Source organism: Siniperca chuatsi, linkage group LG11, assembly GCF_020085105.1.
Source record: "Siniperca chuatsi isolate FFG_IHB_CAS linkage group LG11, ASM2008510v1, whole genome shotgun sequence".
NCBI classification, from domain to species: domain Eukaryota; kingdom Metazoa; phylum Chordata; class Actinopteri; order Centrarchiformes; family Sinipercidae; genus Siniperca; species Siniperca chuatsi.
The window spans coordinates 20177258-20205161 of NC_058052.1; the positions used below are offsets into that span (position 1 = coordinate 20177258).

At 39.8% G+C, this 27904-nt stretch overlaps 2 protein-coding genes across 15 annotated transcripts in view; one reads left to right on the forward strand and one right to left on the reverse strand.

The window, feature by feature from the left end:
- Positions 1-4562: 4562 nt before the first annotated feature.
- Positions 4563-22258, reverse strand: LOC122884037 (pleckstrin homology domain-containing family A member 1-like). 13 transcript variants are annotated; one of them, XM_044213345.1, is made up of 14 exons: positions 21937-22095; positions 17061-17279; positions 16072-16128; positions 15899-15944; positions 13403-13500; positions 12766-12900; positions 11955-12095; positions 11335-11403; positions 10685-10749; positions 10482-10545; positions 10171-10260; positions 8696-8769; positions 7831-7905; positions 4563-6618 (listed from the first exon to the last, which is right to left on the reverse strand). In XM_044213345.1, exons 2-14 carry the CDS (start codon positions 17199-17201, stop codon positions 6387-6389), a joined length of 1287 nt encoding a protein of 428 aa, XP_044069280.1. In that variant the 5' UTR covers positions 17202-17279; positions 21937-22095; the 3' UTR covers positions 4563-6386. The 13 variants fall into 13 exon arrangements, with proteins under 13 accessions (XP_044069280.1, XP_044069268.1, XP_044069267.1 ...); XM_044213335.1 differs by lacking the exon at positions 4563-6618 and adding an exon at positions 7000-7030 and having other exon boundaries at positions 21937-22096; XM_044213333.1 differs by lacking the exon at positions 7831-7905 and having other exon boundaries at positions 8729-8769; positions 21937-22093.
- Positions 22259-23851: 1593 nt separating this feature from the next.
- Positions 23852-27904, forward strand: part of phactr2 (phosphatase and actin regulator 2) — a 49503-nt gene continuing 45450 nt past the window's right edge. For both annotated transcript variants that reach the window (XM_044213327.1, XM_044213330.1), the window contains exons 1-2: positions 23852-23906; positions 24734-24922. In XM_044213327.1, coding sequence (XP_044069262.1) covers positions 23867-23906; positions 24734-24922 — 229 coding nt within the window. In that variant the 5' untranslated portion in view covers positions 23852-23866. The remainder of the gene's footprint in view (positions 23907-24733; positions 24923-27904) is intronic.

The following is a 27904-nucleotide window of genomic DNA, read 5'->3' on the forward strand; positions in this document are numbered from 1 at the left end:
TGCGTTTACGTGACGCACTGAACGGAAGAGTTGCGTTATCGATGTGTCTCTGAAAGCATGAGGATAAAATGGGAAAGAGGAAAGAGAGAGGGAATTGATGTACAATAATATTGAACTGTGACACAACACTTGATATTTTTAAGTAGCAGCATTGAAGAAAAAGTAACCAAGTTGTGTGTAAATTCTCCTTTTTGTTGCTTCCCTCCAAGCCAGGTGGAGAAGGTCAAGGTCATCTAACAGCCGCGCCAGTGTTTGCTGATTTGACACCCTGATTTAATTATTTATAAACAAATAAAAATATAAAATTAAAACCCCAGTAGTGGAAGGAGCCATGCAGTCCAGATGTTTATAAGCTGCACAGCCCTCCACACATCCTACAGGCCTATTTCCTGCGTGTTGTTTTTAACTACTCCCTTTATGAATTAGTCACTCCTGGCATCCACACAAGCCTTTTGGCTATTTAGGAAAATCAGTGGTGGAAAAAAAGTTGGGTGGATTGTGGGATTTGTGGAGTTAATGTAGAACTTTCACGTAGTCCTTATAAACAGCCAAATTTGTTCTAATTAGAAAATTGAGAACATAATTTATCCATTTATTATGGTCTTATCCCAACTCTGTGGGTTATAAGCACCCAGCTGGCACGGAAATAAACGACACCTAACAGGGATATCCAAATAACAATAATCATTGCCTCCCAAGTTAAAGTGTAAATCAATCAAAGAGTAATCTAAACATTTCTTTCAATAATTATTTGTGCCACATGCTTAATGGAAAACAAATTTTCTCTGGAAATACCATAAAATAAATTGATTAGTGAAAAGACACACATTTCCAGTATTAAGGGACCAAATTTTTCGAACAAACAATATCTGTTAGGGTTAGATGTCTGTGGTGAGCTGTAAAAGAATCCAGTAAACACTGAGGCATTGAATCAGTGTCGTAAAACACCTCAGTACAGCGTGATTGATTATGGGCACAGAGTTGTATTAATGGCTCTTGGTTCGAATGGTGTGCCTGGATGCGGGTGAGCACCTCTCAGAGCCGCTGCTCGGGAATGGCGGAATTTGAGGGACGAGGCCCCCTGTGGTGCACCGGAGCTCAGGGTAACACAAGCCTCTGTATCCAAAAGGCAATTAGAGAGGGGTATAAAGGGATGAAGGGCAGTCATATGCTATCACAGACTGGGCTGCCTTGTACAGAACAGGAAACAGTAAGAGTGTACAATGTAGACTTACAAGAATTCAAGGCAGGCTCATTGTTTTGAGTTAAATTAGAGGGAACATTCATTTCTGAGCCAAGTAATTGGAGCACCATGTCATTTTGACGCATAACGATACACACATACTGTCGACTGATCTAAAACTGAATGAAACTCATACAGCAGTAAGACCTTACAGCATCATCAGACCCATTATGTGGCAATACTCGTGGAGCACAAAGACATAGGCGAGAAATGGTGGGAAAATCCACAGATGAAAACAACCTCATCTATAAGGAACACCCATTCTCCAACCAAGGCCAGCTAGCGTAACCAAGGATGGACGCCACTGAGGTCTGTGTGATCTCTCCACTCCAGTCTGCAATGATGATGTCTTGGCTGTGAGGGAGGCCCTCGAGAGTCCAAATGGGGCTCGCCTGAAGCCACACCAAAGTCTTGCATCCTCCAATAAGGAGCTGAGATGTACCAAGAAAGAGTAAAGAGAACTACAGTATACAGTATATCCAGAAGCTGTACATCCATGTTGTTTTTTCCTCTTTTCTGTGAACCAGTTGACACCACCCTTTCAACCCCCTACTGCTTGTACACATGCAGTATCCACGATATACTGTACATACGAAGGCTGAAGCCCAGAATATGTCATAGCTCGTTATCTGACTGCCAGGGGCTGCATATTTAATGAGCACCTCATTCAGAGCTGATAAAGGATACCCATACGTACATGACTAAATCATCAGTGTTGAATAGGACTTGCAAACTGTGCAGTGATGGAATATAACTAAGGACATTTACTCAAGTACTGTCCTTAGTTACAAATTTGAGGTACTTGTACTTTACTTTATTTCCATTTCATACTACTTTTTACTTCTTCCCCACTACAATTCAGAGGGAAATATTATACTTTATACTACATTTATTTGACACCCACATTGCTGGTGCAGATTAAGATTTTACCTACAAAACATGTTATGAACTCATGAAATATGATGCACCGTTACAAATTTAACTACCCAACAGAATATAAAATAGTTAGTGCCACCTCAACCAGCTACATATTAATGCCTCAGTAATAATAATACAATAATATAACGTGATAGTATAACATTTGCAGGGGCTTTTTTTTAAATTATGAGTACTTTTACTTTTGATTCTTTAAGTACATTTTGCTAATAATACTTTTATTATGCCTCTGCGCTGGCAATAGCTGTAGCTGGAGGCATTTTGTTTTCAGGTCTGTCCCATTCTTGTGAACGCAATACATCAGGAACGCCTTGAGGGAATTTCTTCAAGTTTGGCACAAACATCCACTTGGACTCAAGGATGAACTGATTAGAATTTGGTGGTCAAAGGTCAAAGGTCACTGTGACCTCACAAAAAACCCAATAACTAGCACAGTACGGGCTATCCTCCATCTCGTCCATCTGCCTTTCACTTCCTGCCTCATTCTGAATTTCGAGCGTCATCGGACCCGCGTGACTGAAAAAAACCTATTGGAGCGCGCCTAGCTAATGGTGATCGGTGATCCTGTGAATGAGTGAGTGAGTTTCACCTACAGCTCATAGAGAGGCTTTGCATCTAAAAATGCCAAGAGAAAACAAAAGCACCACATTTTGTGTGGCTATACTCTTTAAAAATCCATCTTTATATAGTAATCAAGTACATGTGTACCTGTTTAGCCAATACATCTATGACAATCCTTCATTAATCAGTTCAACAATGTATATTCACTGGAATCATACATATAGTATGAATCATCAATATAGTGATAATATAAAATACATAAAATAAACTTAATACCTGGACAGACATGGATGTAAACTGCAACTTGACGGTAATTCTAGTCTAAGTTATAAATAAATAAATAAATTGCTACTTATTTTAATTTTTAAATAATTATTTTAACTAGCATGGCTTGTCCTACTGAAATAATTTTCTAAACACAGAGAGCAAGGTCTTAATCAGGGTTTAGCGCTACTTCAACATTACTGTTCATTATCAACTTTCAGTGGAATTAATATCGTGATGACGTGATCATACAAAATAATTTCAAGCACATTGCAATTAAAATCGAACTAATTCAGTTGTTAAAGTTCAAACACAGTTCAATGCACTAAACATCAATTTGATTCTTTTATATGTGGTTTTGTGTACATTTGCCAAATCACAACCTATGCCCTAATGTTAGTTACAGTAATAATATTTAATAAAAAACATTTTAATTTGCAGATCACATTTAAATATGTTGGGTGGAAAGTACTAGTGGTCGACCGATATGGGTTTTTCAATGGCCGATGCCGATATTTGGAGAGCAGGGCGGCCGATGGCCGATATATAATGCCGATTTCAAAACAAAGAAAAGTCCATTATTCTATGCACATGACAGTCTTATTTATTGTATATGTTTATCTTAGCCAGTAACATGTTGTTTTAGATGGAATTTATATTAATAATGAAATAGAAAAATACATTGGGTTATGCTGTAGAAGTCATAAAGTATGAATGTATTTAAGGGAGAGTGGGGTACAGTCATTCAACTGCATTGTTCTATACATTATAACATGATATTTAATGCTACCCAGTAATGGTTTTAGATTAGATTTGCTGTCATTTAGGAGGGGAGAAACGTGTTAACATTTAGACAAGAAAAAATTTTAGGCAAACGTTTACAGCAGGATGCATGAGAGTTATAGTACAGCGTTCGAAACTAACTTTTTCCACCACCTTCCCAAAACTCACAAGGTGGGGTGCTAACTGACATGGCTTTTTTATTTTTATTTATCTGCCTCGTGAGCGCAGGCATTGGCTGATGCAGATGATGTCAAAATGCCAGATAATCGGCCCTATCACTAGAAAGTACAGCAGAAACACGGTCTAATTTACTTTACATGGTGTGTCCAGCCTACACTCTAGTTTTTTTTGCATGCTTACAGTAAATCAAATTCTTCTCCTGGTCAGTGCTCAAGTGTCTACTACGACATACTGTGTGCTGTTGCTTTCATGTAATTTCTGTTGATCTTTTACTCTGCTTTCATTCTTGTAGATGGGGTTTTGTACCACAGGAATTTCCATTCTGATAACTAAATCATCCTACTGTTGTACAGCACCGTGTTTTCATTCAGTCCACAGCATGTTAATGGGAGTGAACCAGAGTGAAGTTTTTCCTCTCACCACAAGAGGGCAGAGGGAGCCTTGATGAGTGGACAGGCAGTTAGTTGAGCATTAAATAGGGTATGAATGCAAACAGTGAATTTCTTTCTTTCCAGACTTACTAAAGTTCTCATTTTACCTTCACAGACTAATTGTGCTCTAAGAACAATACTAAGTGATACTCCTGGAGCCCGAGCACATTTTCAGTGTTTATTTTTTTCAAGTCATCCACATAATAAATAGAGACAATTCAAACCAATTACACCAGACTGAAAAGGGGTGAAATAGCTTGACTCTGTTGGGCCGAAATAAAGCAGGCACTTAAAAAAAAAAAGATTAGTGTGTATTATTTAGCAGGACTACAGTCTGACATTTTTAAATAAAACCATGAGGCAGCTGCCTCCTGCTGGGTTGGCAACACAGGTACAAGGAATAAGGAATCAGGAAACATCTGAAAGCATATAAAAAATAAATCTGCTGCACACAGCTCTATTCTGGAAACACACAACAGACAGAACGGCCGTAGATAAAAACTAAAAACAGACAGACAATCTGAGGAATCATTAAAATGTTAACATGCAACAGAAGCATGTTTTTTTTCTTCTGTTTAACCATGACACAAAATGTTTGCATGGTGTTCACACAGTATAATCATCTTCAAACAATGCAGGTTTAGTTAACTCATGTGAGCCTCTTATTGCTGAGTCTGTCAGGAGATGAAGCTTATCTATAACTGACCCAGCCCTATAAGTTTTTATTACTATGAATTACAAAAAGTTTACAAGCGTACTCCTTGTACTTCTTGTTTACTTATAATGCTGTTGTTCCTTTCCCACAGTGTCACAAATGTGAGTCCATAAAATCTGGTAAGCTGAAATGTAGTTAGCAAAGAGGCTGATTCAGAATGTTAAGTGATGCATGTACTGTGATAGCTTTCAAATTTTTTGTTTTTCTTTTGCGCTTCTGCACAGTCAAACTCTCACTTTACTGCCAGAGGTGGATTAAATGTAAAAACTATTCACTGTAGATTTACATGTAAGCTACTTCAGCTTGTGGTCAGCAACAGTGAGGACACCATTATATGAATGAGCAACTTAACTCTCCGATATATTTAAAAAATAAAGAGAAATTTATGTCAAAGGCTTGGCAACTGTTTAAAAAAAAAATGTGGCTGCAATACATTTGGTATTGCATTATTAAACACATTGGGTCATACTAATATTTTTTTTTATTTTTTGCATCTAGTCCTAGACCAGTCCAGAATCTCTGAATTATAATTGTGAGGATTTGATCTCAGACTACACTGGCCAACAACAGCAGACAAATCCAGGGTTACAATAGTGAGTGTGTGAATGAACCACACAACTTAAATTAGTAGATTAGAGAGGTGATGAAAAGCCAGTCTTTTCAGACAAGAGGAAATAGCTTGCACCCTTGAAAGTTCTCTTATTTTCTTGGCACAAAGTGGCTTACAAACATCCTCCACCCACAAATACCACTGAACAAATCATTGTGCCTGTACAGGTTAAAATAAAGCCTTGTCACTGAATTATAATCACCACAAGTTAACTAAAATTTGTTTGACATCAACTCTTAGGAAATAAATACACGATTGTAAATGCGGCAGCAGGCAGGCAGAGGGGTGTGGGTGAAGACTGGGTCATCTTTGGCACACAAGTGCGGTTCAGTGGTGACCCAACTTTTTTATCTAGCACACTGACGGCACTGACGGAGGAGCTCAAAAGATGAGTTTGTGATGTTGTACATTGTCTTCCGCCAACAGCTTTGGTTTGAAAACCAATGCCTACGCTTTTTATACACGTGTGGCTCAAGGTTTTCTCTTTATCTTATCCAGATATTTATGTTTTAATGTCCGGTTCAGTGGCTCAGACCTCGCTCACTGGCAGGTCAGCGTCATCCAGGTCCAGGGGTGGTTCAGGCATGTGGGGCTCAAAGCTGCTCCGCCGTCGCCACGGTGACTCCTCAGAGTTTTTGATGGTGGTCACAGGTGGTTCGCAGGTCACTTTGCGAGGCGCGTCTCCTGCAGGGACAGGCGTGCTGGCGTGAGGCTGTGACTGGGCCGTGGCAGCAGGCTCATGAAGTGCTCGCTGTCCCACGCCAGGCTGCGAGCGTGCGCCGCACGTGACAGCAGCCCCCCACTCTGGGTAGCATGGTGGCATTGCAGATATGGGCGAGCGAGGGACGGGGGGACCCGTGGGGCTGCGGTAGAAAGTGGAACGGCTGACGTGTTCCTGCAGCAGAAACAGCAGGAGGACACAGAGAAAGCACGAATGAAGACAAGTGGTTGTTAGTAAGAAAAGTGAAATCCTGATATGTGTAGTTGATTTTTGAAGAGTGAAAGTGAGTTTCAGACTTGGAATTAACACCAACATGTGTGGCCTGATGCAACTTTAGCAGAGTTGGTACTGATGGTTGCTGAAGAATGTAGCATTGCTAGAGAGTGGAGATGGTGGTAGTAGCAGTAGTAGTAGCAGTAGTAGAAGTAGTAGTAGTAGAGGTAGCGGGAGTAGTGGGAGTAGTGGTAGTAGTGTCAGCAGTTTTTAGTTTTGGTAGTCTCAACAGGTTGCAGTGGAGGAGCAGTTAGGAAGCAGTGGTTTGCTGTTGCTCATTATTTCACAGCTTTTCATTGTCATATTTCAATCTCTGAAACACAAAACAGAAGCATGGGAAGAAAGAAAAAACACAGCAGAGGTAGTGAAAGCCAAAAGAGGTAGCCATTGAGCAGTTGGCAACGTTGGCAGTGTTGGTTAGAGAAACACTCCAGCGATAAAACATCGAAAGACTAAGACACAAACATCTGTCAACTTTAAGATCCTGCATTTTGACACAGCTTCTCCCACATGATGTTACTGCAGTGACACCCTGTGACTTTGTGGATGTATCAATCAGAAGTTTCACAAGCCTGCATAGTATCACTTAAGCATTTTTAAGAATCAGGTTCCTAGCACAAACATGTTTAAAAAACTTGGGAGATTCACACATGTATTGAAAGATGCTTTATGCTGAATCCAAAGATCCAAAGTCAAGCTCGTGTAGATTTTTTGGGGCTGTTAGACAGATTTAGATTCAACTTTATTGTCATTACACATGTACAAGTACAAGGCAACGAAATGCAGTTTAGGTCTAACCAGAAGTGCAATAAGTAAGTGCAGGATATAAAGTGTGTGCATAAATGCAGGATAGAGCAGTATCACCACATCAAAGAGATGGACAATTGCACGCAGTTGTATCGAATAGCTCTTACAAACAGAAATATTTGCATGTAAATCCACATGCCACTATGAAAACCAATTGTGACTCTGGACGTGTGGATTCAGCATTGGAGAGTCCTCATTTCAAAGCTGTTAAAATGTTCAACATTTAGCACACAAGAGGTATAGGAAGACAACATGGAAACAAGTATCTTATTATCGTGTGTATGAGAAAGAGAAAAAAAAACATACAGGCAGCGAACAGGAGGGAGGAGGAGAGACAAGCAGGATGTCACACATCTAAGACAGGTACACAGCTGCAGCAGACTGCAGAGATAAAAGGGCATGAAGGGAAGAGAAACAGAAGGTGTGAAAGACACATGTACCCAGTAATAAAGACAGAGATAGAAACAGATTTAAGGTATTCATTGCTAAGCTGGTCAGGTAGGTCATGCAGTGAGTGCATGTTTGTGCATGGATTGTAGATGAACTCATGTATATTTCTATTTTTTACACTGAAGCATCATCAATAATGTTGAGGACAGGTGAAAGCTGTGCAAGTGAAGCTATAAAGGGAGGGAAGGAGGCAGTCTTTCCAATGGTTAGATGGTCATATTCCAGCTGTTTAGAGTCATTCTGTACCTGGGCAAAATATTACTTTTTAGCATTTGAAAGACTTGAGGTGTGCTTGATTTCGGTTGCCGTGCTCGTGGCGACAGTCATCACGTGTGAGAGGAGCTAAATCAAGCACACCTCAAGTCTTAAAATTCCTTAATGTTCAAATGGGAACAATCTGAGCGCACTGAATAAAAAATGGGCTCACACATTGAGCTGAGCTTGAAGTGACAGTGCGGCAAAAGAAAAGCAAAGGAGGAGGAGAAGTGGATGAGAGAAGCAGCAAGGACGAGGGCGTGAAGGGAGGAGCGCTTGTTGGGTTATCACAGCCATACTTAGGATGTGGTTGGCTCTTAGAAAAAAAAGGAGCATCAGATGTGCCGTCAGATCTGATCTGCTCTCATAATGTCTACAACCACAAAGGGCCAGCCAGTGAGTGGAAAACAGTATTAAAAAAAGGGAACTTATAGTTTAAAGGGGGGATTTAGACAAGCTGACATACGTGCTGCTGCACTCCCCGATTCGGGATGTATACCTCTGTATACAGGGGTTCGACAGCCGTCTGGCCTGCCGCATCTGCAACAACACAGTGCATAGCAGTATTAGAGCAGATGGGCCGTCTGCCCACAGGGAGAGGAGGAGGTGGAGAGAATGTGACAAAAAAAGAAAGAAATGGAAAAGGAGGACAGAGAAAAGAGGCACAGGAGAGGAAAAAGGACGTGAGAGAAAAACAAGCAGGAGAGAGAGAGACACAGGAGGCAAGAAAGAGGGAACTATAGAGAAACAGACGGCGTAGAGGTGTTGAGAATGATTCCAGTCTAACCAGCAGGGACCAACTGCGGCAGAGGACACTCTCTCCTCTGTAGTCAGGACTATGAAGCTGAAGCTGGTTTACTCTTCTCACCTGTCAAGTCTGGCTTCCTGTCTCTGTGCATGTAGGCTGCTGAATGAGCTGCAGTAATTAAGCGATTCTAAAATTGTAGACTGTAGTGTACTCACACAGAATTGGTGGTCTGTGTGAGTACACCAGTCTGTCATTATTTAGGTTGTGATGACAGACTGGTTACTGATGACCTACTTTAGTTAAAAATCAGTACAGGGGCGCCTGGTGGCACAGGGGTTAAGGTGACAAACACGAACTGCAACGTCCCCAGTTCGCGTCCAGCCGGGGACCTTTGTTGCATGTCATTCTCCAGCTCTCTCTCTCCCCTCATTCTATCAACTGTCGCTTGTCTAATAAAAGGGATAACACAGCCAAAAAAGTACCTTAAAAAAACAACAAACCAAAAAAACAATCTGTATTTTGCCGTTAGGTGGTGACGAGGAGGGATGAGGAAAACGCAGAACAGGCTGGGCCAAGTTCAAGGTAAATACTGCAAAAATAGCCTACAATTGTCTATTAAGTTAGATAATAATCAGATTTCTTTTGCCAAATTATGTTTTTCCTTGTGGCTTGGTAGCAAATGTCCCAAGGCCCTGTAGCGGTTGGTGGCTCTGGAGTTGGGAACTACTGGTGTAGAATTTAGCTTCAATAATCAAGCTGAGCTGGGCTTAATTTGGTAAAATACAGTAATTAGGTGGTCATTGGGTAAATTCATCTGAAACATAATGCCAAACTACTGTTTCTGCTATTCTGTATCTGTTTGAGATGATGTCAAAAAGGATTTCCATTGCATCTCTGTAGCTGGCAGCTGTATGAGATCTTGTGAGAGCAAGAAACTGAACAATAATCAATGACATGAGTGAAACAGTACAAGTACGTTTTGTAAATAGTCTTGACTTGTCGTGTGTGATGTCACTCAGTAAGTCTCAAGTTCTGTACATGCAAAATTAAGTCAAGGCTGGAGCCATTTCTCTTTCTCACAGGTACATTTGAGGTCTCTAAATTTGTGACTCCGGTTGGACTTAAGTCTACTTATAATGACTTGAATCCATACTATGGTGACATTGTGCTGTACTGTAGTGCAAGATACATACTGTGGCAGCAGACCTTCCAGGCCCTCTCTGGGCCACAATGGCCCCTGAGACAGCCTTGATCCAGCTGTGCATCTCCTCTGGGCTGTCTGCCTAGTGGAGACATAAAAGAAAAGGTGTGTGACTGTGAGGAGAGTGGGACGGATTCACAATCAAAATGAGATAAGACTGATGGGAAGGGAACAGACTGTTTGTAGACATGGAGACAAACATGGAGAGCTATCACAGCGTTTATGAACACTGTAGAACGGGAAAGTCCGACTGTGTGTATGAAAATCAACTGTGCATTCCTTTTACCACAGAAAACATCCTACCTGTATGTAAAACGTCCTTGATGTGGTGACGACTTCAAACAGATTATCTCTCATCATAATGTCACTACAACAAAAGTGGAAAACAAGTCAGAATATATTTATCACATCTATATCTTAATCTAAATCAGAAAAGGTAAACACCATCCTCCTGGACAAAATACATTTTTTTGTACAATGGGAAAATGCTGGGACATGTTAAATACCTCTGTTTGCACTCCTGGACTTTGTGAACTTCCTTCAGTGGGATCATTCTCAGAGGCTCTTTCTCCTAAAGGCATAAAAATAACTGTTCATAATACTCATAGAAGCCAAAATTTAACAACTGAAATACACATGATAAATATTACCATTTGCATGTACATTATAAATGCTTTTTCCTGATATGCTGGCTAAAAATTAGTTTATTTAGCTGAGTTTTTCTGTTTCATAGGGACAGAAGACAGTGAACTTTCCTAGAAGTAGCAGACTACAAACTAAAAACCCTGATGGCTGTAACTTTCTTGACCCAGTCATTTGATGCAGACAGAGAGTCTGTGTCCTTGGGGCCTGTTGATAGCCAAATAGACAGATAAAGCTGTCAAATAAGGACAGACCCGGAGAAGGGTATGGGACGTGTAGTATTATCCTGAGGCAGTCAGTGTATGTGTGTAAGAAGGGGGGGCTCAAAGCATGATAGGACATGTAAAGTGAAGACATTGAATTCCACAGACTACGGATAAAACATGTTAGAACTCAGGACTATGTGTTGTTTGCTGTTACTCTGCTTCAGACTGTGGGGGTGAATCCAATCCACATCAGCATCAATAAAAACATTCCTTAAAAGGCTTCACGTAACTTTATCAAAGTTAATTACCAAATCTGACTTGAAGTAACTCATTGAGTTTTCTTCCAGAAGGAAATATCGCCGCTTCCAGTTCCTCATCTGGGGAAAAAGGGGATAAGATGTTCAGACCTTTTATATAATTTCCAGGCAAAACAAGATCTGTTACATTTGCCATTTTGCTACAATAATAAAAGCACAATTTTAAACTCTAGTTATAATCTATTCCTACACATTAACCATGTCTATATATAAAGGGGGAAGTCCATTATCCTTTATAACTACAGAATTGTACACACTGGATAAGTTGCAGTTCCTTAGGCAACCAAATTCTTTGCCATTATCGAGCTGAAATCTCATCATCTCACATTCAACAAGTCATAAGACTTTCTCTCCCACATGAAGGTGCTATATATTTTTGTGGGTGTCACTTTAATTGTAACTGTGCCACTAATCACAAATGGTGTTGCAAGTCCATTGTAAGGCTTGCTAAATGCAGCTGAATTCTTTTTAGAAAATTGTGTTGCCAGTGATGCCGCCCGCCACCACATGCCTAATTTAAAAGATGTTTTAAGAAGAAGAACTTCTCTGAACAGTACCAGAAGGCCAAGTGGCCAACTTAACAGAGAACCAAGAGAGCGGCAGGTACTCACCACAGCTCCCTGCTTGACGCAGTAGCCTGACTTGATGACGGTGTGTTCATGAGTCGGCCTGCCCAGGAAGTACGGCAGCTGGCTGTGGGAGCGATGCATGGCCTCGCGCTCCGCTCTGTCTGCACCATCACCACCTTCATGCTTGAGGGTGAAGGACACCGAAAATATTGTAATTGTTCCAACAACATTTCAAAAGCCAGACAAACAGATTTGTTGTTGTTGTTGTGGATTATACGACCACAAAATACATCAACCACAAGGATATACGTATATTCATTACTATAAATATTAAAAATAAATAAATATATAACACAAAGGAGATTTTCCCTCAGACGTTAACATGAACACATATTGCTTGCAGTAATAGTTTCTAGGGCTGCAACTAAGGATTATTTTCCTTATCGATTACTCTGGGCAAGTTTTAGATATTTTTGCTTGATAAATGACAATTATCAAAATAGTTGCAGATTTTCTTTTTTTGTTGACCAATCAATTAATGATCTCAGCTCTAATAGTTTCATGACAATATAAAACAAGGACTGTGGGAGTTCTGTTAAAATTCACAAGTGTATTAATAGCTAAAGTTATGTTTTTCAAAACTATATACATTTTGCTTACATTCATTAAAGACAGTATTATTGCTGTCAGTATGTAGTGTTCTTCCTACAGTTTGTCACTGAGTGTTTCCCTGTCAGTGTCAAAATCTTTGAATCTAATACATTTCTAAACTTATGACTGAAGAAATAACACTGTGCTTATGCGCACGCATGTATATACAGTAAGCGTTGCAGCACGTGTGGGTCACACTTACCTGTGTCGGGGTAACAATAGGGACTCCTCCAATGATCTCTGTCTTATAGGAGACTTGTTTCTTGGGCCCTACGACATCCGGCAAAGCCTTCTGGTTCTCTGCATTCTGCTGCTGCCCATCAGACAACTTTGGCACCTTAGGAAAACAAACAAACAAACAAACACACACACATCAGACTTGAGAAGTTTGAAGACAATTTTTAATTAAACACACAAATATTAAACAGAAATAGGTGTTTTGGGGAATTCAGCTGTAGGATGGAAAATACCCCTTTTCTCCATAGTTAAAATAGTATGTAACTTGTATGTATGCAGAAGTTGACAAGCCTTTAACACATTTAATATCCATTTTCCTTCTGAATGGTTAAAGCTTCATGGAGTTGGAAAAAAAAAGTATGGAAAAAAGTCCTTTATCCCAGCACTCAATACAACAATACAGCATCCTGTTAGTCATGCTCTGACTCACTCCTATCTAGTTTCATGACAGTCCTCTCATTTATTTCTACAGAAGAGGAAGAAATAAAAGTTTGTCCAAGTGATAAAATATGAGCCAAAAACAACAGATAAGTACAGCTAAATCAGGGATGGACTGTATGTCCTGTGTTAATCTGTGCACTTTGCGTGTATGTTTGTCTCACAGTGATCTTGGTGGCTTTATTGAGAGCGTTGACCCAGTCCACGAGGTCCTGCTGGTCATTGGCCTGCAGGAAGAACTTCCTCATCCCAGCATTGATGACTAACAGATCATAAAAGAACAGCAGTGTGAAAAGTAGACCACATTCTCTACACTGCATTATCTGATTCATTCTGCATTTAACATGAATCACAAGCAAATAAGCACTACAAGTACAAATGTGTACTATGAAGTAGGTGTTGACTTTTGGCCTCTCTTGTAAAAAAAAAAAAAAAAAAAAAAAAAAAAAAAAAAAAAAAGAAGAAGAAAATATGCAAGTGAAAAACAACTGAGCCAAGTGACTCGCCCACACACCATTAGCAGTGCTGTATGATGAACCAGCTATAGTCAGCTGCTTAGTCTGCCACCACCTACCCATCTAACCATGACGGAGAAAAAAACCGCCAAATATTCTTGCACATTTTCACACCCATGTGAACATGAGAAAACCCCATTTTCAATCACAAAGAAATTTTTGGGTCAAATGCTGATTAGCTGTGGATCAGGATTTAGGAGCTTCTCTCTCTTTCTACCATAAATCCTTCAATTCTGCAACTCAAACCATCCTTGTGTCTCCTCTGTTTCCTTTAGACACCATGTGAATAAATTACATTAAAGCTGGACTGGTAAATTTGGCGGGGGCGAGCTGTAAAAGGCACTGAGCGCTCCATCTCTGTGGCACAATGAGGATCATTCTTCCTTGTTCTGTGTGTTTGGTCCAGCTCTTAGACACATGCAAGACCTCGCTCTCTCTTTTCCCCCCACTTCCCTGTAAATAAATCTGTCTGTCTGGTCTCATTCAGATGACAAGCATGAATAAATCGGTATTAACCTCCAAAAGTGCCCACTGTATGTTTGGCAGAGGTAAACTGCCTGGTAGTGGTAATGTGTACTGGTCTCTTTGGTACTGGAAAGACAAATCTGGGGGGAGGAGGAGTATTAGATCTGACTCATAATTACACATTATAAAACAATGTGTGCTGCTGAGAAATGCACCTAAGGACCAATGTGCACACAAATACACCACTCTTAATCTCTCACCACCACACACAAGGCACAGACCCATATCCATTATCAATCACAGACTGCAACCAAGTAGTCTCTACTTTCTTACTGTAAAAAGATCTGTAAGTAGATGGCCATTACCCAACTTTTCTAAATAATTCTTCACCCTATGTTCTTTCTTAAGTTGATTGATGCAGGAAGCGGGGGAGCATCAGGATTCGTAGATATCAGCAACACATGTGGCACACAAACTTCAGTTTAAAAATAACTTCATACATCTCTCAATCAGGTTCCGATTAGGATGTCGGCATCCTGTCGAAACCTCAACAAGGCAACTGGTGCACACATGCAGCCAGACACACACACAGTCACGGTAACTAGTATTTCCTGTTATTGAAGTGGATGGAAGAGGAGGAGAAGGGCTAGTAAACAATAACAGAGAATGGTTTACTCCTAAATAACATTATGATGGTTAATATTTATGCAACATTTTTCATTCCTGTCTTGACCACACAGGGTGAGAAGTCAAGGACAAATATCAAGATACTGCATTGAGGGTTAAGGTTCAGTATTTTGAACCCACACACAAAATGCTGTGAAGGACAGGAACAAGGACATTTCAACTAACAGAAACTAAGTCAGATTTCAATGAGTAAATCTTTGCTTGATTTTTTTTCCCCAATTAAAATTATTATTGGATGTGTGCACGTTTCGTCTGGTGTCTTTTCCACAACAGTCTGTATTACTGCATTTATTCTAGGGTGAATTACAAATGGGACTCCACAAGGTACTTTTAATATTTAGATTAATAGGAAAGATGGACGAGATGAAAACCAGAGCTTCTCTGCAGTACAATACAGAAGACAAATATATAAACAGGACTGCTCAGCGGAATGTCTAATTGTGGAGCCTCTGAATTTATCCAATTTATATCAGGTGGCAACACAACACAACCTGATCAACTCAAATCAAACTCAGATCATCAACTGCTGTAGCCTCCTGCATCTTTGTGTGTTTGCTAAACAGACAATGCTGAGCAAGGCTGCCTAAATGGTGGAGAGCAGTGCTTGACCAAGTTTAGAGGGTAGAGAAGGACAGCAAACATTCCTCCCTTAGGTTATATTAAGTGTGCTCAGCTTAGTCAACATGTAATGCTGATGTTTGCAAAGCACTGCAGGGATTTTTTAAGTTCTATACTTTTACAAGATGTATGTTTGTTTGACAAGTTGGATTACCGTTTAATTTAATAAATACTGTCATATATCATATTTTACAAGACTCATTAGCTACACTACGCCAGTATAGAAAAAATAAATTAAAGAAATCAGTGAATTCTTTTTAAATAGGTCTATATTTTTCTATGACCTTACGCCCCCAGTAAACTATCAAATTTGTATTTCTAATGCTGAGAAATTAATAACAAATAGCAAGATTGTGATGATCAGTGTTTTCTTACCAAAGCAGAATTCTGCCTTAGGCCTCAGCTTAGTGGCATCGCTGACCTAGAGGGTGACAAAGCTCACATTTGTTAGCTTCCCAGTTCAACCAAATACTGTAAAGGGATTCTATTTATACATAATCTTATCATGTTAGTGTCAGATAGGCTTCAGTGGTAATATTTCTACTTACCTTAGAGATGTAGGTGAGCTTGAGGGAGCCAACACAGTCTGCACCAATAGGCAGGTTCTGTGAGAGAATGGTAAAAATAACGATGTATGCAAAAAGAGAAAGCTAAAACTAACCATTCATCATTTTATAAAAAGGCGGGCGCCTTAGCTGTGGTGAGAGAGTGAAGTCAAGTTCTGCAAAGCAAGTCAATATTACAGAGCAAGTACAGTATACTTTGAATGCACTCCATGATAGTTAATTTCAGTTTCTTGCTGTGAAACTAGGGGATCCAGATTTAACATCATTAAAATTTAAGCTTTTTCAACCTATAAAAAGACTTACTGAATTATTTAAAATCTCTCCTGCACTACATGATTTATGAATACTTCATGTAACAGCACACTTACAAATACAGCAGCTCCAAACCAACAAGATTTACAAACCAAGGGGAGGGTGAGACTGTAATAACTGTGACACCAAGGGTCAGAGAGCAGAAAACCTTTGCAGTCAATGCAAATATCAGTGCTCACAATATCCAGACGACTAGAAAACAAAAAACTAATCCCAGGTTTAGAGTTAAACTATGAGTTAATTCAATCCTCATTCTAACTGATTTACACAAACGTCTGCCGACAGCTAAAACACACCATTAGCACTGACCTATTCCTGTTCGTACTCCTGCTTCCTAATTGCTGTCAACTAAAATTACATAACACAAGTTCTCCCATCCTTGTATGGCTGTCTGATGATGGAAACATTTAGTCTGAACTTAGCTTTGTGTTCATAATGAATGAAGACTGCTTAGCTAGAAGTGGCCTGCAATTAGCCTGTAGTTGCATGAGAGCTGATCATCCACACTGATAACTAATTAACGTTAGCTGGCATGCAGTTGCCTATGAATTGTCCAATTTTCCATCAACAAATTAAACATGAGCCTGTGCAGTTACCTGGGGGATTTATTTCCCTAAAATAATGCTAAGAGCTAAGCTAACACAGCCCTGTGTAGTTACCTGTGGGTTGTCCATGAACCACACCAAGCTTCCCTGCTGTGTGTCCAGTATGAAGTAACGACGCAAGAACTTGCCACTGCTCTCGTTCTCCTCTATGTCCAGGAAGCCACAGATGCGGTTCTGTCGGTCCACGTAAGGCATCTCGCCGCCGGGACATTCCCTGGCCTGCTGGGGCCGGGAGTGGAGAGGAGTGAGGGCAAGCGGGACTGGGATGAATTCCTGAAGGACAGAGAGAAAAGAGTGGAAAGGGAGATGTGTGAGGAGGGAGGGAGTAAATGAGGAATTTCAGTTGTCTTTGTGGTGAGCCTTGCTAGTGTGTCCCGCTCCCTCTTTCTCTCTGTATCTACTGTATCTCTGGTCTCTCTGCCACCTGGAGCTCACTAGGCTACGGCCTGCAAGGGGATCATGTGACACAAACCACAACCCCGCCTTTATCCTTTTATATCAGCCTCACCCACTCTCTCGCCCTCTTTTGCTCTCTCTGAGTCTCTTTTTTTCCTCTTGTAACACACTGTCACTCTCTCTTATACCTCCTCCACCCACCCTGGCTTGCTCTCTTTCTTTCCTTCTCCCTCGTCTCTTGCAGTCCTCTCCTCTCCTCTCTCACTTTCTGTGCTATCTCCTCCCAACTGCTCTCTCATCCGATTTGGCAAGCCTCTGGCCAGCCCCTTCTATCCCCTCCCTCCCTCCACAGCTGAGCACCCACTTGAGCATGGCCAAAAAAATGAAACAACGCCACAGAGCTCAGCCATGTTCGACACAAAGAAACAATACAAATGCGCTAAGGAGCTGTGCGGGAGAGAATGTGCAATATTTAACCTGCTGAGGTCTGATACATCCCAGTAACCTACAGCTCACTGGAAGTCAACAAAAAAATAAATGATTAACGTACATCTCCTTACCCCTACGAGTGTGAATGCACGCATGCCAATGTCAAACCCTATGTGGGTGGGCGCAGCGTTACTGTAGGCATATTGTCACATTAGCCTGTTTAAGCTGCTGTCTTTTTGGACTGAGCCTAAAATATGTGATTGAGATGAGTCTTTGGAAAGCAGAGATAAAGACGCTCTTTCTCCAGGATGTTATGAGCACTGTGTGGGTGGATGAGGGCAAAGCAGGGACAAAAGGCCTGGTTGTTGTGCACAGACTCTGAGCTGAGAGCATCTCAGACTGCCCCTGCATCTACCCGAGTCATCCCATTTGACACACAGGAACGAGAAAGGAACAGCACACAGTCAGAGGCAACTATCTCAACACTACACAAACAGTGATTGTCATGTGACAGTGAGGTGTCTCTGACGAGTTTAGTGATCATGTAAATTAGTTTATCTGCATGCATGCTCACGCTCAGTGATTCAGAATAGATGTTAAAAATAATACAAAAAAAAATCCCGACGAAGGTGAACAGGCAACTGTGTACAATACGTAGGCTTTTAATTCAATGGGAGGTAAACTGGTGGGCTAGTTTCAAGATTCTTGTGGAAAAATAGGTATGCTAACTATAGTAAGACCAATACTGGTAAGTTATTTTCTTTAAAGACTAGTGACCAAGTACTGAGCGAGACATTTTAAGTGCTAAAAAAGACTGTATATAAAGATGGAAGCGTTTTGACTTCCTCCCGCTGTACAAAAATGAAGCCAAAATATCCCGGATACAGTGCTGCTATCTTGCGCTGGTGATGTAATTTGGAGCCAGAGTCTGCGCACTAGTGATCAGGGTTGGAACCCGTGGTATCGAGGTCCCGCCCATACACCTGGCCGACTCAATCGCGAGCCAGCCTCAGCTGTCAGTCATGACGTGAAACCCCCTCAAATAACTAATTAGAACCAAACTTATCAGAAAAATTAACACTTGAACATACATCATACATATGTGTGATAAGAACTACCTAAAATGACCGAAACCATCTTTGGGAAAAATTTATTTAACGTGCCCATGTCCCGTCCGCTAACATGGAGGGGGTGGGGCTTATGACCTATACTGCAGCAAGCCACCGGGGGGCAATCGAGATGTTTTGGCTTCACTTTTGAGGAGGTGTCATGTGGACCATCTTTATATACAGTCTATGGGCTATAATTGGTATTTTTATAATAACAATGTATCAAATGACAATGTGAAAGGAGTCGGTCATAGTGATGACCATACAAAGAATTATCACCTGAATCTGCGGCTCCCCTCAGCTTTATGGAGCTTTATAGTGAGTTTCTGCTCGTTGTTTTGCTGCCTGTCTGCAACTTTGCTGTTTTGGTTCACTCTCACCACTCTCATAGCGCTGTTTCCAGCAGCAGCAGGCAGTTGTTTTCAGCGAAAAAACCCTAAAAACCAACTGTACACTACCTGCTCAGGCCCAAATGGCAGACAGCTGCAGTTAGCGACTAGCTGATGAACATGGTGGAGCATTTAGCAGCTAAAGAGCCAGATATTTCCCTCAGGAGATGAAAAAAGAGCTAAAAGAGAGTGAATATTGGACTTACCATTTGACAGGGGGCCAGAAATATGACTCTAAATGAATGACAATGTTGCTCGGTAACTACCGGTTTGTGTAAATAATCAACTCTTTGCTTGTTCAACTCAACTGTTGTGTTCATAACTTTTTTCTGCTGAAAAATAAACTTGTCATTGCTATCTGGTGGGCAAATTATGTAACAGAGACATATTTTCATCTAACGTTAGACATATCTTTGGCATTTCTGTACAGCGATTTCTTGTTACTTACTGGCTGTTAAATTCACAGATACCAATATACGTATCTATATAATGCTAACTCAGTTCACATGATGTGGATGTTTTAAACTCAACAAATTCCTGCTAAAGCAACCCATGAAAAGATGATGAGGCTCCTCAGATTGGGTGGACGCTAAAATCATGTCAGACATAACTGAATATGTTTACATGCACACCAGTATCCCAGTTTAGTTTTGATCATATTCTGGATACGATGTTGATGTGCAACATGAGAAACCTGGTTATTAATTCTTCTCTGTATACACGATCACAACATTATGCAGGTTTTCTGATCGTCAATCATTGCAGGAAGGTCCCCCACATCCAAGCAATCTCTGTCATTAGATACTTCAGCAGTTAAGGATGAACCCAGTTTGGTTTCTGGCTGATGGACATGACTGCGTGCGCCACTGTGCTGGATTTGGCATCTCATCTGTTATAACTTCTCTCATCTTATCACCAGTAATTAAAGAAGAATACAATTTATCTTAGAATCTTATCTCAAAAATACTATTTATCTGCATAACTGTGTCAAACTTTTACATTTATTTTAGTGAACAGATTACCATTAGATTATTTATCATCGTATTTTTCATTTTTTACAAACTAATTACTTGTGTGATTCATCCATTGTGTTGAGGACAAACACACAAAGTATCCCAGTTTCTATGTGAGCACTCCAGGTAGCATATTTGGATTTCTGAAGCCAGGATATGACGTTTACATGCTCAAACATATAACTAGGATATTTCAAAAACAGATCATTGCCAGGATACTAGTGTACACGTACAAATACACTCTGTCTGTCTCTCACAAGCAGGAGGTTGCATGTAATACTGGAAAAAGACTGACAGTGAACAAGAGAAAGTAAGAGGGTACACGAACAAAATAAATAAAAAAATATGCAAAGGGATAATCAGAAGACAGCACAGACACGCACGTTTAAAGGTCTCACTCTGAAGAAGATTGGATTGGGCTGTGTGATATTAGTTTACTTCTTTATAGGTCAAACATTCCCCCAGTAAACTCAATCTTTACATTTAGTGGAAGGCGTTGCCCTCATCACATGGCAGTCAACTGGTCAGACACAGGACAAGTCATAAAACAACAGTAAGGACCAGCTGGATAGCCCAGGAGAGGGTCAATATTTTCCTTTCATGATCTTAGACCACTGCTGTATCATTGAAAGTCTCCCAACAGCTGGAAATACTAACTGGAACAGAAAGCTTGTGTTATTTTAATGCCTGCCTAACTATGCTTACCACATATGAACTACACAGAAAATCTTGGTGTTGATGACATCAAATTTTACTGTCCACTAGAGTAGTAGTTATGCTTTTTGTTTCAGAAAGACCAATGAAAGAGATCCTCTGTGAGAAAAAAAACATTGAGGTACAAATGCTAGTGAACAAGAGGAAATCTAGGGAAAGGGCTGGGACTGGCTCTCTACAGGTCAAAGGTGGGACAGGTCATTCTGGCCCAGCTGAAAAGAGCAATTTCTGGTCAGTCTGGCTCTGAAAGCAGCACATAAGGCCAGCAGGTTTTACAATTACTCAGGCAGGGTCCTGTTTACCACAGCGATATGCTAGTTTAGATTTCTGTATTTCCAGAGCAGGACAAAATTAAGATGCTCACTAGGTAATGTTAACTAGTAACGTTCACTGACTATGTCTTTGAGTTACTACAACAAACGACTTAGCCAACGAGTTTCCAAATTCCACGCAGGATAACGTGAAAATAATATTTAACGTTACAATCACAAACAGCTAACGTTAGCTAACGTTAGATTACGACAACATTTGTATTAGCAGCATCAGCGACTCGCTGGCCTGAAGTTAAACTGGCTCAGGTTAGCCTGCTCTTAGCAACTATTTCACGCCACAAACTTGTACAACGATTCACTAAACATCATATATATTTACCACCTGAAAGCTGCCATTCCTGTTTAGCAGGGTACATTAAAAACAAGAGCGCTTTAATAGCTAATTTTATCTGTCGTTCTGGCAAAGAAGTTTTGTCACACACGATAACCAAGCTAACATCGGCGACTCCTCTTAGCCAATCTCCTAAAATATAACTGGCAACTTTAGCTGTACGAAACAACAAAGCTGCGTTTATTAGTGCTAACTAATTGTGTTCAGCGTTGCTTACCCGAGCCTTTCCTTCTGTAACTACTGCACTCAGCGGCCGTCGGTCTCGGTGTTGTTGGGTGAGTCGGTCTCTGTCCGCCTTAACCCATCTCCACTGATCCAGGACCAGGACAGAGCTCCAGTGCTGCTGCTGGTGAGTGTGGAGGCATTGATGGTGTATAATGAAGATGATCACTCTGTAGTTAAAAAACAAAAACGGTGGTTGGTAGTAGTTTCCCCCCCATCACAGAGAGAACACCAGCTTGAATTCATGCCAGTTACAAAAGTTTAAAAAACAAAAAATGAATACATAAATAAAAAGTATCACAATGTCGAGGGAAACTCATCAACCCACTCTTGCAGCATATGTTCCTAAATGTGTGCCAAAATATGGATACAAAGTTCACACTGTGAGTGACGCATAAAAGGACAAAGCTAAGACTATCACAGATAATATGCAGGACCACCACTCAATATCAAGGTTCAAGGTACATTTATTTGTTACTCAACAACACAGAACTGCACAATGGAATTAAAGTTATAGCCCCCTTCATATCACACATACACAAATATTTAACATTAGAATAGAATAAAAATCATGTTTCATGATAGGCCTAGTGCAAACAAGACCAAATCTGCTGCTAAAGGCAGTGTGATGCATACGCATATGCATAGGCTAAACCTTTTAGAAAATATTACCAGGCTGTTGATAAATTCAATATTGTTAGCAACTGAAAACATGACTGTGTGGAACATATTGCAGAAGTGTTTCGGACATTTTGATGCTTTTTTTCCACATGAAATTAACCACCTAGCTGAAACTACCAGCGAGCAAAGTCAGTGCTGCAGATCAGTCAATACAAGCAGGAACTGTGCTACAGGCTGAGCCATATTATAATCAGTGGTGAAATGTAACTTTACATTTATGCTACTTATGCTTACTTATGCTATGTTTATACTACTTTATACTTCTACTAATGAAATAATAGTAATAATAGTAATAAAACATGATCTAGGTTAAGCTATTTAGCAGTATGTAAAGTAGTTAAATTTAGCCACACCTTTACCAGCTGCAACATCAAAGTGATGTACACATGAATGCATCACTAATAATCCAGAAATATAATTTGTTACACAGTTTTGTTGAATACTCGATTTTGATTGGTCAATTATGGCTGCTATGAATAACAGACTGTTGCTATGGACACAGTTCTGATCATAGACTCTCCAGTTCAATCATAGCAATTCGCAGAATGCAAAAAAAACGTTTTAAAATCATTTTTAAATCAATTAAATAAATAGTTGGTGTCAAATTATTGATTTTTTTACTAAGTATCCCTGTAAGAAGTAATATATGTGTGTGATCTAATACTTTTGTACTTTTATTTAAGTAAGATTTTGAACGCAGGACTTATAACAGTAACAGAGTACTTTTACACTGTAGTATTTCTACTTTTACTCAAGTAAAATATGAATACTTCTTTCTCCACTAATTTTGATAAAAGGTGACCACAAGCACAAAGCAGTCCTGATAACTGCCAACATGTATGGTGCATAATCATTCCACATGGTTGAAATACACTTATTTTAAGTCGCTTTGGATAAGCGTCAGCTAAATAAATGTAATGTAATGTAATGTAATGCATAAGTGTGGTGTGAAACAATATGACAAACAAGTCTAGTACTTAGTTTGGATCTGGCCTGTTAGCCTATATTTTAACACACAATAGCTCTGGATGTTAACATCTATTTCATATTGATTGTAATCTGCTCCATTCAAACACCTTTTAAAACTTTTTAAAAGTTATCTGCCAAATATTTTCATGTTCTGGTGCCCGGAAAAGGAGATCAGAGTGAGAGCTCTTTTCTTTTTACCAGCTCTAGGTGTTTGGGTATGAGACAAGCATTGGGTGTCAACATGTGGAAAGCAGAGTAACTACACCAGAGTGGAGATGCAGCGACATCTAACGTCTAAAAGCTGCAGCCACTTAGGTCTGCCTATTTTTCGTGATGTTACATTGACATTTTGTCATTACGTAACATTTGTTTGGTAATCTTAATTTGCAAATGAAGTTCTCCACTGATTATAAGAAGCGGAAGCTATAGATATATAGGCTATACATATATATAGAAAGAGAGAGGTTTTATTTTCATGTGGTTATGGTTCCTGTATAGCCTATTTTGAAGACAAGTCATGTTTTCGTGTGTATTTTTTCATTTCAAGGAATGCTTCAATATTTTATTGTTTTTTTGTTGGGGAACGTCCACACTTCCTAAAAATATTGCCTCGAGATTTATTAAAACACCGGCATCAGAGGCCCAGGATATATTAAAGATGTAGGCCTATTAAAGATATTCATACAAGCAAAACAACAATCGCAGCAAAGGGCAATGTGATGCAAATGCACACAGCCTGGGCACATCTTACATAGATTTATATAGGCTACAAACTATTACCAGCACTAGTCTATTAATACAAAGGCTATGTGTATTTTTACAGTGCATTAGCCAATGTGACATTTAGCGTAGCCTACCTATAGACTACACTCAACTTAAAAAAACCGGTTTAGCAGTCAGTCACATAATGGGAATGTAGCCACCATTACCTGTCACAAGTCTTCACTTAGTAGTCCGATCACATTTCAGTCACTACATAGGTAACCTGTCTTTCAGAGGCGATGGGCGTTAACAAACATAAACACACACACACACACACACAGTCTGTGTCTGCTGCAGGAGAAAAAGTTTGAGCGAGTACAAGAGGAGAGGCGGGCAGGCTGCTGGCTGATGAGGTTCACGTGAGGTTTCTTGACTTCTAGTGACTGTGAGTCTGCGACCCCTCTTCTCCTGCGGGCTGACAGAGGAGACGACCATGGAAGAGGAGGGGGACACCCACCCGGAGATGAGGCATTTTCCTTCGCTGTGGCCTCTCCCCAGGTCCCGCTCTAAGAGCGACACCTCCGGATTTCGCTCCAGGGTGCTGTTCAGGCTCCGGGGCGCCCGCTCAGGTAGGATGAACCACACAAAGAACACTAAAGAAAACTGTACAGGCCAACCTGTAAAACATGGAAATGGACTTCTTGAGGCTCTGGAGGTTGAGTAAACAAACTGAACTAAATGATGCTGTTTAATTGATTTAAATTAAATTCAGCTGAGACATCAGTAGCCTACTGAACTGCCTCTGTCTTTCATTGCCAATATAAAAGGACTCTTTTGGTGTTTCAAGTAGTTGTTGCTGTTGTTGTATAGTTGCTCATGGCTAGATAGAATCTCTATATGACTAATAAAGCAGCAGTGGCTTCCTGCTGCCCTACACAGAAAAAACTTCGCCCTCTCTTCCTCTTACATTTGCTCTGGATACCACAAAAGAGCAACCATGCAAACTTATTCTTTGTCTTTTTTATCCATACTCTATTTACTAGAGTACTTCTATAAAGTGTTGTCTCCTTTTTTTCATGATTTATAACATGTACAAAGAGTGGATGCAGTTAGCTCTCTTTTTCTTTTAATATTGAAGTTCATCATAAAAAGCAATAACTGCACAAATATTTACCCCTTTACTATGACACACCTACTTAAATCATCATTGGTGCACCCAACTGTTTTTACAAGTCAGTTGAATGGAGATCACCTTAGTGTAATTAAGATGTGACAAGTGATTTTAGGGTAAATAAGCCAGTAACTGAAATATCCAACTGCTGTTTTGTGAATATCCTGGCAAAAAAGTTCATCATGAAGACAAAGGAAAAAGCTGCTTCCAACCACATTTACATCAATGTGTCTACATTAGTTTTAACTTAAATTAAGGGGGTTTTCCGGTAGATTAAGTATCAATAAGTTGTATGAAATATGATGGCCAAGGGGAGGGGGTGGAACCTTTTCACAAGCATCGTACGACCTTGGCCGCAGTGTTAACCAACTTTGTGTCCTCAGCGTCTTACTTAAATGTCAGTGTCAGAGTTTTGCTACCTGAAGCCTTTGGCCGTTGAGCCCTGACAGGCTTATGTGTCATTTCAGTGGTTGGACCCACTTCCTATCAGCCGTTTTCTGTGTTTTAGCCCAGCTACTCACTGCCTGATTTACACGCCTACCCTATACTGCAGGCATGAAGTTTATTAATATACTGCTTTGCATGAGGTTCTGCAGTCTTATTGTAACATTACAGTAATACTTATTGGAAGTTGCACTTATTTTGCTTGTCTTCCGCTGCTACAGGAAGTGTTGTGTGTTTATGGTTAAGTTCTAATTACAGGAAATGATTATGGAGTAGAGCAGTTAGGAAATTAGATGTCCGAAGTTGTTTATGTCTCCTGCCAGTTTGGATTTTGAGCTTCATGATTCGAACTGTCTAAGAGTAACTTGGCTTAGCCTGAAAATTAAACACTAGAACTGATTGTTAGATACTTTATATCAATGTTCATATACAATCCTCACATTATGTTTTGTCCAATCTGTTTTTATAAAAATCAGTTTTATGTATAAATTAAGACCACAGTTTTAGTTTTCACAATTGAACTAAATTCATACACACACACACACACACACACACAAAAAATCACTTTAATTTTTACTCTACATATTATGTTGATGTGCAGTAAAATTAACTATTTGTAAAATCAAGCAACAGGGGGAGCTAAGACACCTTTTTACAGAGATCCTGAAAAACCAAGTGCATTAAACATGGCACCTTACACTTATGGTGTAGCTTCACAGGGTGAAGCTTCAAATGCAGCCAAATGTGGACTGAAGGAGAGCATGCTGGGCTCAGTTTGCTGAAATGTAGATAAGATCTGACATGAAGATCTAAACTACAAAAGACACATACTGTATTTGTCTCTGAAATCATTGTATGAATTACAGCACTCTTTTTAGTTGACGCTGCTGATGAGAAATTTCTCTTGCCCAGAGAAAAATGCTCCTGTGGGGAATATTACCAGAATTAATGGCTGAAGGGAGGGATGGCTTTTAATGTCCACGTAGGTTTTTTTTTATTTTAACAAACTTTTAAAACATGAGACTAATAAGACAATGCAGCCCACTGATTTGAGAACGTGCAAGTCAACAGGAAGCATAAACAAATATAAAGTAGGTCATTTTAGGTAAAAGTGAACACTTCTTTTCAGGGTTATGAAAGACCTGAACTCAGTTCACAGATAAAACTGATCTTTTGGAAAGCTAGTTCATTTACTAAAGCTTATAACCTGACTTGTAGCAATCATCTCTCCTCTACCAACTATATATGGAATTGTAAGTTCTTTGGTTGATTTTAAAAGCAGTTCTTGCTTGTTTGAAATTTGTAAACCTATCCCAGCCATATTATGGGGTACAGTACAATAAATATAACTAAGATATCAGCAGTTTTGACACAAAAGTTTGTAAAGGAAGATATTTCCCCTCAAATTGATTCAAATATAATACATTTACAATAAATTGTCAAAACATGAAAAATGTTGAGATATAAAGTCCACTTTTGATCAATAAAAAAAAAGCAGTTGACAAAAACAATCTCACTACAGTCTCACCATCCATGAGGAAGATCATGTGACATGACCGAAAGCTCCAGAGTGGACCTTGTGGTGAGATTATTTTTGTCAGTTGAAAGATATTTAAAGTTCTTAAGCATGCAAAACAACATCCAAGATTCTGTTAAATAGCCAAATGTGTGTTAAGTTCATAAAAATGTAATGATATACTATCATTTTACTGCTAATTTCAAAAACCATTCAAATGTGTATGAGAATATGAGAATGCACATTAATGCGTGTCTGCATATGAACTTGTGCACTCACATGTGCATTTGTGTATGTGTTTGTAAAAACAAAAAAAACAAAAAACAGTTTGGGATCATGTTCAGGCTGAGATGGTCTTTGCTGTCTGTTGTAAATAGCACGATGTCCTCCGGATGGACGCTGTATCGCTCTTTTAATTATACATGCAGAGAAAAGAAAAAAGAACTAAAGAGGGGGATAAAAAGTGAAGGAGACTAAATG